Source organism: Bombus vosnesenskii, unplaced genomic scaffold, assembly GCF_011952255.1.
Source record: "Bombus vosnesenskii isolate JDL3184/JDL3185 unplaced genomic scaffold, Bvos_JDL3184-5_v1.1 scf7180000013295, whole genome shotgun sequence".
Classification (NCBI taxonomy): Eukaryota; Metazoa; Arthropoda; class Insecta; order Hymenoptera; family Apidae; genus Bombus; species Bombus vosnesenskii.
This window is the reverse complement of record NW_022882946.1, coordinates 5,222,897-5,235,138: the sequence shown is the minus strand read 5'-3', so window position 1 is coordinate 5,235,138 and position 12,242 is coordinate 5,222,897. Positions and strand designations below refer to the sequence as shown.

General features: G+C 31.4%; 2 protein-coding genes across 7 annotated transcripts in view; one reads left to right on the top strand and one right to left on the bottom strand.

The window, feature by feature from the left end:
* Nucleotides 1–10: 10 nt before the first annotated feature.
* On the top strand, nt 11–2,353 carry LOC117233117 (zinc finger protein 431-like). Of its 4 annotated transcripts, XM_033493092.1 has the most exons (6): nt 11–137; nt 506–816; nt 981–1,181; nt 1,261–1,364; nt 1,447–1,781; nt 1,843–2,353. In XM_033493092.1, exons 3-6 carry the CDS (start codon nt 993–995, stop codon nt 2,316–2,318), a joined length of 1,104 nt encoding a protein of 367 aa, XP_033348983.1. In that variant the 5' UTR covers nt 11–137; nt 506–816; nt 981–992; the 3' UTR covers nt 2,319–2,353. The 4 variants fall into 4 exon arrangements, with proteins under 4 accessions (XP_033348983.1, XP_033348986.1, XP_033348985.1 ...); XM_033493095.1 differs by lacking the exon at nt 506–816; XM_033493094.1 differs by lacking the exon at nt 11–137 and having other exon boundaries at nt 453–816; nt 984–1,181.
* A 1,807-nt stretch (nt 2,354–4,160) lies between these two features.
* The window catches only part of LOC117233116 (ecdysone-induced protein 78C), a 140,150-nt gene continuing 132,068 nt past the window's right edge, over nt 4,161–12,242 (bottom strand). For 2 of the 3 annotated variants that reach the window (XM_033493090.1, XM_033493089.1), the window contains one exon: nt 9,167–12,099. The gene's annotated coding sequence lies outside the window, so the exon portion shown is untranslated. Of the gene's footprint in view, nt 4,300–4,422; nt 12,100–12,242 lie in introns of those variants that run through there. The other variant, XR_004493264.1, reaches the window with a different exon arrangement.

The following is a 12,242-nucleotide window of genomic DNA, read 5'->3' as shown; positions in this document are numbered from 1 at the left end:
AAAAGAAGGACCTCTAGTGGCTAATAATGGAACTATACGCATGTTACTTCTCCAGTGCTTTTGATGGGAAAAATGTCCATATCCACGAACGTACATCGAGAGGGGAAATATACATTCGTATTGGCGACGAGTGAAAGGTAAGAACGAAAAAATAAAAATTGTTTATGTATCTTGAAAAATTTTTTTAAGAATTCGAAAATTTCAACTTCGAGAAATTCATGGAATGTGACGTCATTTTCAAAATTCGGTGAAGTTGTGCTACCTCGTTTAGATTTTGATCGGTGTTATATTTACATATTTACTATACGAATATGCATGCGTTATAAGACAAGAACACAAAGAGCTTTTTGCAGCATTTTCTTTCTATTCCTATACATATCATTTTTTGAGCTCGCTCCCGCACTCTATCTATACATATCTCGCCATTTCGAATCGCCATTAAGTGTTTGCCTTCCGGCCAACTTCGTACGGCTCTCTCATTAAGTATACCTATGTGTACACGTAGGTTTCTGCCATCAAAAGCGCCGAAGGAAAAAATGTGTATATAGTTCGGCCATTTGACCGCTAGAGGCGATAATTCATGGAGCATACTTTTGGCTGAACTTTTTCCAGAAGCATCGGCAATCTTCCTACTTATCTCTGTTTGTAGCACGTGTTGAATGAATGTTTGAATGTATAATTTGTATTTATATGTGATTATTAATAGTTTGGTGGCAAAAATGTTTTGTCTACATAAAGAATGTGATATGTAACATATTATCAACATTTGGAAAATTTACATTATCAAATTTAACTACCATAATTTTAAATTATCAGGTTAGAATAATAATTACCATAAAAGAATAATGTGGTAATGTAACAGAATTTATAATGTAAATAAAATATGGATGTATATATAAAAATAATATATATCTATATATGTTGTAAATATTTATAATATGCTAATATGCAATAATTTATTTTTGAATATATTGTAAAAGAAGTAATTCATAATGGGGCATGATACAAATTCAGAATCTGAGAGTATTTTGTCTGAATCTAATGATTTGGCGAAAGATGTTGATGTTGCTGCTAAAATCAAAAGAGATGAAAAGCCTCACAAGTGCACTTTTGATGGTTGCAATTTATCTTTTTCTAGACCATCTCGATTAAAAAAGCATATGAAATTTCACACAGGAGAGGTAATGCTTGCATTAACATCTATTTCTAGTTGTTTTGTTAGTAATTGCATTTAATTAGGTGTGGTTCATGTATTTGTAGAGGGACTACAAATGTACATATGCAGATTGTGATAAAGCTTATACAAGCAATTCTCATTTGAAACGACATATGGAGAGCCACAATGCAGTAAAAAAATTATATAAGTAAATTTTATCTTAGCAATTCACCAATTGCTTTATTACTTTATATCTTAAATTTTAATAATGTATTTTAATTTGATTTAAGATGCCCAGAATGCTCATTACATATTAGTAATCAACATAACTTAAAACGTCATTATAATACAATGCATACAAATCATGACAAATTAACTTGCAAAGAGTGTAATGAAACTTTTGTAAAAAAATACCAGTTTAAGATACACATGGCAGAACATAATTCGGTTTTATATAAATGTGATGAATGTAATAAAAGTTTTAAAAATATTACAAAATTTAAAAGGCATAAAGCATATCATGAAGAAGGAGGTAAACAATATCCATGCAGTATGCCAGGATGTAATGAAGTTTTTAAAAAATGGCTGCTTCTTTGTGCTCATAAAAAAACTCAACATGTAAATGGTAAATATTAATTTTACATTCAAAGATTTTTAATTTCAAGTACTTATAATTGTGTTTCCAGATTACAAATGCAATAATTGTGGTAAAATATTTTTGAGCAAACGACATTTAAAAATTCATTCTCAAACTCACATGGAAAATAGATCTGTTGTATCTTGTCCTTTTGAAAAATGCCCTCGTGTTTATTACTTTAAAAGTAATTTAACTCATCATATACGGACTTATCACCTTGGAGAAAAATATGAGTGTGATATATGTAAAATAAAGATTGGATCAAAACAAAGATTAGCAACACATATTCAGAAACTACACATGTCAGAAAAAAAGATAAAAGAGATCAAAAAAAGGTTACGCAAAAAAAGGAAAGATGCTGGGGTAGTTAAAAAGAGTGCACTGTCCAAATTAGTTGGAATTAAGTTACCAGCAAAAGTAGAAAAAATAGTATTAAAAGGAGAAGAAACTATACCATACTTAGAACAATTTGAAACAGAATCAAATTGTAACGCAGATTGTAATTACCTTAGTTCTATAACATAAAATATTGTCATAAATATGTAATCATAAATATATATATATATATATATATATATATATATATAAATAAATTATATATATAAATATAAAGTAATTGTGTCCATTTCTTTAGTTTTCAAATTTGTAGAAATTAGTTAGCACGTATTATTATTTATAATTTTCTTCTCTTATTAATAGTTTTAATTTACGGGAATTTATGTTTTTTAGCACTATATTTTAATATAAATACTCTATTCGACACATAAAAATACAGTGCAAATACAGGTACTAAAACTTAGCAGCAACAAAATTAAGGTGAATTTGAATTGTGATTATAGAAAAAGTTATAGATGGCAAGAAAAATCTTAGTTTTATTTATTTGTATCTAAGAGTTCTGTATTCTGATGAAACTAAATTTCTTATTGAAGATATTTGAAACATTTAAAAATATTTATTTAATTGTACTTATCTCTTAACCAACAACGTCGAGTTAGAGTCATGGTACGTTTTTCTGGCCAAACATAAGACACACGAGTTAGGCTCGAGGCATGTTCTTCGGGCCAAACATAAGAAACATGAGCGAGAAACGTGGTATATTCTTCGGGCTACATGCGACAAACATTTTCTTTCTTGACCGCATTAGGTCGCGCAGATATATTTTCTTGATAAATATTAGAAATATACCCTTAAAAATCTTGTTCAATGATAAATTGGTAGTAATTATTTATCAAACATGTTGTAACATAAAATTAGTTGTACCTTACATATCAAAAGAACGGTGCTATGTGAACAATTTCAAACGCGCAGACAGACCGTGAAATGGTACGACGTCTGGCCGATCTTGCCAATGGTTACAACACGCGCTGTAGGAACATATATCATAAGGCAAGGGGTTACTACAAATTTATTATTAATGTTAAATTTGTTAATTTTTATGTATTATGTCTGTAATTTACAGCATTTTTTATTTTTATTCCATAATTAATAAAGATGTTTGTTCATACTGCTGTATAATAAAAAGTTGTATTTAAAAATTTATCTCATAAAATAACTTTATTTTATATTTTTCCAAAACTTGATCATAGTGTTTGCACCCTATTATATTATTTAGTTCCTCCAATCATTATTTTAGACATAAACTATAGTCCATTGTAATTTTGGATTTCATTTGCAGCTGGTGGATATAATTTAAATACAATATAGTCCATGCATATTAACTTGTTTTTAGTTATATTTTTTGTCTTCTTTCTAATTATACTAAACAAAGGATTATAACTGGTACAAACCATTTAACGAATTAATATAAATATAAATATATTTTATGTAAATACAAAAACAATTAAAAAAACATTCCATTGTCAAGATTATAAAATTAAATTTTTATATTTCGAAATTTGTTTATATTAAAATATTAATGCGTATTCTAAGCAATGGATACTCATATTATCCGAATAAAACAGATATTTATAGTTTAAGCCAAGGTACTCAGATGGTCAGTTAGTATGATATGAACGTGAATTGTATTCCTTTTTAAAAGTATTATTTCAATATCTTAATAATTCTGTTTCATCTGGATTTTTGCAAATAATTTTTTACAATTAGAAGTTTTTATTACCCTTTACTGTCAAAAATTAAAATAATAACACAGGTACTTATTCAGGTAACAGATATTGCTTTACACATACTACTGAATCATTATCCGGATAGTATGAATATCTAAGTATGAATACCCGTATTATTCCGGTCGTTCCGGAAAATTCGGAACTTGCTTACACTATTAAAACACGCATAAAAAATACACAATATAACCATGTGAAAAATATTTTTAACTCTGTTATTACAAGAAAGGAAATATTTAACAGAATATTAATTAAAACAATTTTATGGAAACATGTTTCTGATAATTACATTTAGTAGTAACTTTCATAATATTGTATTGTATCGCAATTTTTCGTATATCTTCCCACTGTGAACTACAGAAGACGTTTCGAGCAGTTTCTAACCTCTAAAACAATTTCGAATAATAATTAAACATTTATATGATCAGATCGAAAGTCGATTTTATCGACACTGTTGTTTTTAAAATATCGACATTATATATTAAGCTAATTGGACAAATGACTAATACTTGAATTTTCCATCTTTGCGTGACGAAGAATGAGCGGAAATACGAAAGAAGGAAGCCATGAATGTGAACGACTAAGAAACTTTACGTTTTCTAATTGCCTACGAATAATTCTAACACACATACAAGATTTTTTAATCCATTTACACTATCATTGTATCAACAGTGTTTACTAAAAAGTATGCATTCGAGATTCAAGTTAAATTCATTACAGTTTACATAATTAATTTAATTCCATTCCGATTGTTTCAGCTCGCCTGTATTTGTTATCGCAAAACGATCTTATACGACAATTAAAATCTCGTTAAACATTGATTGAACCATTTGAGTGCAGAGAGTAGTTTTATATATACATTTAAATTGTAGATTTTAAATAATAGAATGTGTTTTGGGAGTTTGGGTAAAATGAAGGATTCGAGACAGAAAGAAATGTTGCCTTTATTTTTTAACACTATTTAAAAAGTTTATTAACTGATACTGATCAAATAACAGTGAATCACGAACGATTTTCTCAATGTAAAGGCACAACTGCTGGACATACGATGTTATGCATGTCCAATAGTTGTTTTATAACGGAAGAAATATGAGAAGCGTTTCTGTGCTTTTCGTATTTCTTGTCCGAGTATCGAGGAACGCGGTCACGATCCTCTGCACTCAAATGGTCAAGTATTCTACCGTCGACAAACGTTGTCCGAGCATTTTAACTCTCTGCGATCTAGTTTGTTTTTTTCTTTTTATCGCGATTCGTTGCAAAACAATTTTACGTTATGAGACGTTCAAATATCTGATGGCAGCGTGAACTTCAGATGAAATCGGTTTCTAGAGGATTTACAAAAATACGATCGATACGCGCATATTTGCAAAGAGCTAAAGTGGACAAACTTTTGTCTTACAGGAAAAAAATATAAAATATCGATCGATTATTGCGACGGTATGTATGATAGAGATATACATACATTATTTTGTTTCTTTATTTCTTCGTGCATCCGTTAGATCGTGATGCATTACGAACAGCATGACAATTACTTTCCATTGCATTTCCTTTGGATTCCAATTTCGTGAATCATCCAATAGTTTCAATAGCGATTCTTTCTTCGGTTAATTACTTTGTTTTATTTTATTTCTTCCGTTGTTTTCCCTATTTACTCAAACTCTTTGCATTCATTGAATTAATTTAAATTGCGTACCTTATCGTGTGTAATTTTATTTCAAACTAAATGTCATATATAATTCTCTCAAAATTATTTATACATCATAAAAATACTTCGCGCTAAGATATTCATATGAACAGAAGCGCGTATTAATTGTACGATAAATTAATGCAGGCCGCCTAATGGAAAATAGGGAAAACATATTGCATTGCGAAAGGATTAAATGTTAATTGAATTGCTATTCGATTTAGCAGATATATTCTGATATGTCGGAAATTAATCGGTTATCGGATGAAACGATACTGATGCGATTAAGTACGATCGTAGGTGAAGTAATATAAAAGAGAAAATAATATTTAATGAACACCCATGAATGAGATGGAAATATAACGCAGAATATATGATTGAATCAAGCAACGACAATAATAACGTATTTATTGAATCTGTAATACAAATAGCGTTGTATGAAATATTAAATTCATTTTAATTCATCTTTGCTCGGAACTATTATTTGTAGTAGAGGCGTATTAAAAAATTAGTGTCTTTTTTGTTAGAAAAATATTTTTCACGCTTTTATCTGGCAATAATATACTGAATTAAAACATGAAAGTTTCTTAAAATTCATGCATTGTTTTCGACATTTTGAGCACAAATGAATTAAAACATTTTACAACGACAGAACAGTAGTTGAAATCATTTGTTGTATCTAAGAAACAAAATTGCTGAATCACGTCATTATAATTTCATAAGTGGTCATACTTATACAATTTATTGTTTTGCTATTAAGCAATATATACGTATTATTGTCGCATCTTGATTAAACAAATCAACATTTCCCAATCTACGTATTGTTTACAAAAAGTGAAAATGTTTAGCTTAGAAATAGTAAGCAGATATTATAGCCAAAGGTAGTTCATGAATTCATAAGATTTTCTTTATATTACATACACCTTTCCACCTTTTCAAAACGAACACAATACGATATCTTCATAATTACAAATGGTAAAAAATTTACTTAGAAAACATAAAAGGTCAAGGCTCGTTAAATTAATTGGCAAAAACGGAAACGATTGGGAAACGCTGCACAAAAAGAGCCATTCTGTTAGCTATAGTTTGTAAGTTATATTTCCTGCTATTCAGCATCGATCATCTGACACCACCATGGTGATTATCCGTGAGAGGGGTATGAGGAGCTCAAAATCTGTGCGTGTTACGACGAAAACGACGAATTTCGTATCCTTATGTACCTGTACGCACCCATATATTACTAGGACCAAACTGTCATATGTCATGCGACTATTACATAAGTACGGCAGGAGAGATATGTGGATTGCGTGTGAAATTAGATGTCGTGGTGAACGTGAAATGAGCGAGCATGAGCGTATCACGTTATTGTGTATGCGTCACGTTAGGACGCTATATATGTAGATGGAGGGGCCACATTATTATACTTGAGAGAGGAAAAGAAAGAGAGAGAGAGAGAGAGAAGGAGAGAGAGAAAGAGAAAGAGAAAGAGAGAAAGAGAGAAAGAGAGGGAGAGAGAGAGAGAGAGAGAGAGAGAAAGATATAGGGAGAGATTAACAAATAAATATAATTACACGTACATCGCGCGCTTGAGCGTGCACGCATTAAACCTAATCTCTAACAAATCGATATCGTTTTTATAAAACAAATAAATGAAACATTTGTACTTTAGCAGTATAGAGCAGTCGTTTTGTCGTACTTATTTACCTTAATATCATTATCGTCGTTTATATTATTTTATACATATATATGTAATATTATATTTTTTTTGCTTTTAAAGAACAATTCCCGCCTTGCTTGGCACGCCGTCATCCATCGTCATCGTCACCTTAATCACTTCGATATATCGTTTTATACATAGGCTGTTTTATAAATCGTGAATCGATCAGAGAAGAACCGTGCAGATTCTGTGGCGGATGTAGGACGATCTCGCACGAATCTACCTAACATATAATTTAGAAAGTACTATTTAGGTTATCGTCAAGTTTCTGTGAAAGATGCTAGAACTTCAGATTCAGGAATACCTTTATTGTGGGAATCGCCTTATATTTGACCGTGGAGTCTTCTATTTTCCTGATTGTTTTACGATTTATAAAACATCCGGTATAGATATAGTATGCAGTCGATATCTCGATATCTCGCCTATATAAAAATGAAGAGTATGTATAATATATGTGATATAGCGTACGCAACGAGATGCACGCTTGAGCTCAACTTATCTATAAATATACAATCATAGAATCAATATCAAACAAAATCATGATTATTGCAGAGTCCTGTTTTACGGGCGGAATATATGTATATATTTATATATATATATATATATTTACTATATATTTTTATCTCTGAAATGAAAGGAATCGCCATCTTTTTTTCTTTGTTAGCGTTTCCCAATATTCGTGCGCAAATTACGAGACAAATTTATAAGTTGATGTATCGTTAAACGTAACGGTCATGTAAATATGAGTATATCAAAATAATAAAATAATAATAATAAGTATATTGGATGCGATTATAGTTCGAATAATATTAATAATAATGGTACATTGATTACACAACGATTCCCACAGTATATGTACAGATATTATAGCACCATGACCGAAATCTCAATGTTAAAAAGTAGCATATGAGAGCAAATAGCACACGAGATTAAAGTGGATGGAACGGGGAGAATGGAAACGAGACTGAGAGGAAACGTGTAAAGAGGAAAAGACGATTTTGCGCTTCGGTCGGAACACGAGACGAGGGAAAGAAAAAGAAAGGATATTGAACTTTAATTTAAATCAATATAACATCAATTCTCATTCTTATTAGCTTTTTTGATTATGCCGGCCAATCATTTATTTATCGAATTACGATGAAATAATAGTTATACAATTTACAAAGACGAATCAACCACATTTGATGAAGCAAGTTGAGGTTATGCGATTGGAATATAGTATATTTTTGAACGTTTGTGAGATTCAATGACTTATATAGCGATAGCACTGAGTTCAATAGGAGAAATCTAGTAAAGATGATTGGCCGGCGTGATCGAGTGATCATTATTTTATATTAATATCGTTATTTAAGTATTTGGCCGTTTCGATTAACGTGTTCCAACAACGTTTACGAGCGTATCGCGTTACGCGACTATTAACTTGGCGAATAAGTCGTGGGGACTAGAAATTTTGAATAAAAAAGATAGAAAATAGAAAGAAACAAACAAACGAATCGCAATTCAAATATCACAGGAGGAAAATGTCGTAACTTTTTCTCTCTTCATTTTCGTTTCTACTTTAATATAGATGATTAGGACAGCCACTAAATCGATTCAAGTTGCAGAATTTATGTACACATAAAAATTCTCATACATACATATAGGTATATCAAGTGACTTGATTTGTTTACATTTTATTGAAATTTTCCTCCTTTACGTGTCTCGCGACGAAGAGGACAAGATATTAATAATAATTTAAAAGATATTCCAGCACGACTCGCTGCACGTGCTTTCCTCTCTTATTACATCATTTTTTCGCGCAGATCTGTTTTGGTAGATTGTAAGAGAGTCGAGAGAAGCATTCGGTTGTTGATTTTTATCAGAGGAATCAGAAATAGGAAAAAGAAAATTATAATTACGTTCACGTGTGTATACGTATGCGCATGTGTATGAATGTACACGCATATAAATTTTTGTTGCCTTAGTGGATTGAAAAATGGCCTACTATTGTAGATCTACGTTCATTCGACATAATGCGTTTAATAACTATTTTTCTGGCATATAGATTTATAATCTTTATATATATATATATTTTAATATATATATAGACTCATATTTATATTATATTAAACGATGATATCTCCCTTCTTTGTTCAATATATTAATTAGGTATGATATGTTTATTCACAACTTGATGTGAGCGCTTAGAGTTGGAATTTTTTCTCCTCCTTCTAGTTATCGTGAAGATAGTCTTTTTCACATTTTCTTTCCTTTTTTTAGCGACAGTGATATATCGACGATATATTATATTTAATTTAAGTACGACGCTAGATAAAACATTAATTTCTCTAATAGATAAACTTACATTTTCTTCATTTCTCACAATGAATATATAATATATACAGTGATGGCTAAAGGAAAGGTTAAAAATTCATATTTTTATGTATTTGCGTAACTGTATGTTTAATGCTAATATTTGTATGATTGATTTATGAAATTCCCTCTCTCTGATATGTAGATATTCATTCGTTTGTGAAGTTGTATTCATATAATAGGACTTAATAGGAAAATCTATTAATAATATCTTTCACAAAGTAGTGTAAATCCATAAATTATCCACGAGCGAACATCATAAAATTGATAATGGAATAAGAAATTCAATTAGACCAAAAGAAAATCTACTAAAAGGACATTAAATCTTAAATTCGGCATAAATATATTGATAAAGTGTTGCAATCAAATTTATACTACTTTGTCTAACGAATCTTTCATTTCTTGATTAAAATATTGCTTTCTTCAAATAAAATACATCCTTTCTCATCCCTATACATATAATTATTTGTTTCATCCTTTTTCAGATCATATATATTCTCATACTATACTGTGACCCGTGTTATAAAATATAGTTCCTTCTTAATAAATTATAGCGTTTACTATGATGATTTAATTCCTTAGATGTTCTTTTATCCACCACTGTATATATACATACGTATATGTATATTAATTACATATCGATACACGTTACATGCTAGTCATTGTCAGAGAATTATTAGCGTTCAAGAGTTCGAAGATTCAAACATGCTCACTTCAGGATTTTGTCAACGATCGGAAAACGATTTTCGGCCGTGGATCGATAACAAATACAACAGTTCAACGTAACAAGTACATTATATTATTATACACAACGTTCAATTCTTTAACTTTTATTTTTCTTCGTTTCCTTTTTTCGTTACGTACGCGAGATATTTATTCACTAAAAATCCTTACACCGAGAATTTTAGAAGTCTTAACGAAAGAACAACTTCGAGCATGTTATTCTCACTTTCCGCGGAACACCCTGAAGCGACGCAACAATATCCATAAAGGTAATTCACTATACTACTTGTCAAGTAATAAAAATAGAGATTGCATAGATTGAGATTCGTAGCGGATGCATCTAGAGAGATACGTCCTATAAAGATTTCCTTTTGAGCTTTTATATAGCGTGAAACTTTTTACTTTGTATATGTATATTAAGTGTCTAAGTGTCAGTTTTGTACGCGCATGCATTCGTCCACGTTGTAACATGCGTGTATCATTTATATGTACGTACCACCATATTTATTTATATATTTATTCTCTTTTGCGATCGCGCGAACGTGCAGCTATCTATTGAGTCACAGTTTTCACACTGGGGGGGGATGGAAATGGTATTTTTGAGAGTCGATTGCATGAAAAAAATATGATATTATGTTTTCGATATGTTTACAAGTTCGACGTTGCATCTTGTACTCGTATGTATTCGTGAGATTTTCGATCACTGTTTTCGACAGATCGCTGCACACGGACTGCACTTTGAACGTTTATACGATCCTCGATTAGCCAAGGTTTCGAAAAATTCGCTTGAGAATTATTTTAACTGGATAAAATCGTAATAATAAACGTGCCTTGTAAAGCGATCACGATTTTGTGCTATCTTTTTGATGCGACGCGTGTTCGATCACTGCGTCGCTTTATTGCAATCAACGATATGCGCCAGACCAACACGATACGAAACTTGATTCCCTTGCTCACCGACTTGACTATGTACTTATTTAAAATGCTTTCGTTGGAGTAGTGCGTCTTATTGCACACGTATAGCGAATGATACAAATTCCTTCTACTTGAAAATCCCGTTTTGAACTCTCTACCTACCCTTGCACGATTTAGAACAATCGATGGAGGGCTTGCCTTTATAATTATCTCAAAGAAAGAGTACTTTTCTTTTTCAAAATCTAGTAACTTTTTAAAAGTTATTCACTCGTCGTATATATATATATATATACACACATACATACATTTATGTAATATATATATATATATATATACTTCGTCCAATACGTAATCGATCCAATCGTCGATTGTTCGCATTGTATAGCTCATTCTATTCCTGTTAATCGAATAAATTTTCTCTTTCTCTTCGTATATCGTGTCAAGAGTGTTTCGATCAGCAATCTGTACCCTTCGCCTCGCCAAACGATCCATCTTCCCAGCCTGTACGAGCGAAACAAAGTGAAGAACACAAGATGGATCTCGATGATGGCGAAGATCGAGTCGCCATATCGCTGGCAGATCGCAGCGGTCTTTGCGCTTCCTTTTTTTTCCTTTTTTCGCTCGAATCGAATCGTCGTCTCGTCATCGTACCGCTGTACGTCACCGCCAACGAGCGAAAACAAATCGTCCTCGAGGTCCGAGCTGCATTTGTGCGATGAACACCGGCAATTAGAAAGACTCTTCCGGCAGGGCCGTTCATTCTCGTCGAATTAACTCGATGTACTCTGAAACATTCTTTAAAGACGATCCCACCATTAAAATTCTTCGCTATCGTGCAGATTGCCGCGTTGAATTGCAAATCGAATCGTGGAGCTGAGGGGCGTGGACGAAAATGCAAACCTGGATTTATGGAGTGCGACTTCGCGAGTAACGCGCAC

Excerpts from the sequence above, each read along its gene's own strand:
- LOC117233117 (XM_033493095.1), top strand. The coding sequence starts at position 993 with ATGGGGCATGATACAAATTCAGAATCTGAGAGTATTTTGTCTGAATCT. Across the intron at positions 1,182-1,260 it reads TGAAATTTCACACAGGAGAG|AGGGACTACAAATGTACATA; the intron begins GTAATGCTTGCA and ends ATGTATTTGTAG. Across the intron at positions 1,365-1,446 it reads GCAGTAAAAAAATTATATAA|ATGCCCAGAATGCTCATTAC; the intron begins GTAAATTTTATC and ends ATTTGATTTAAG.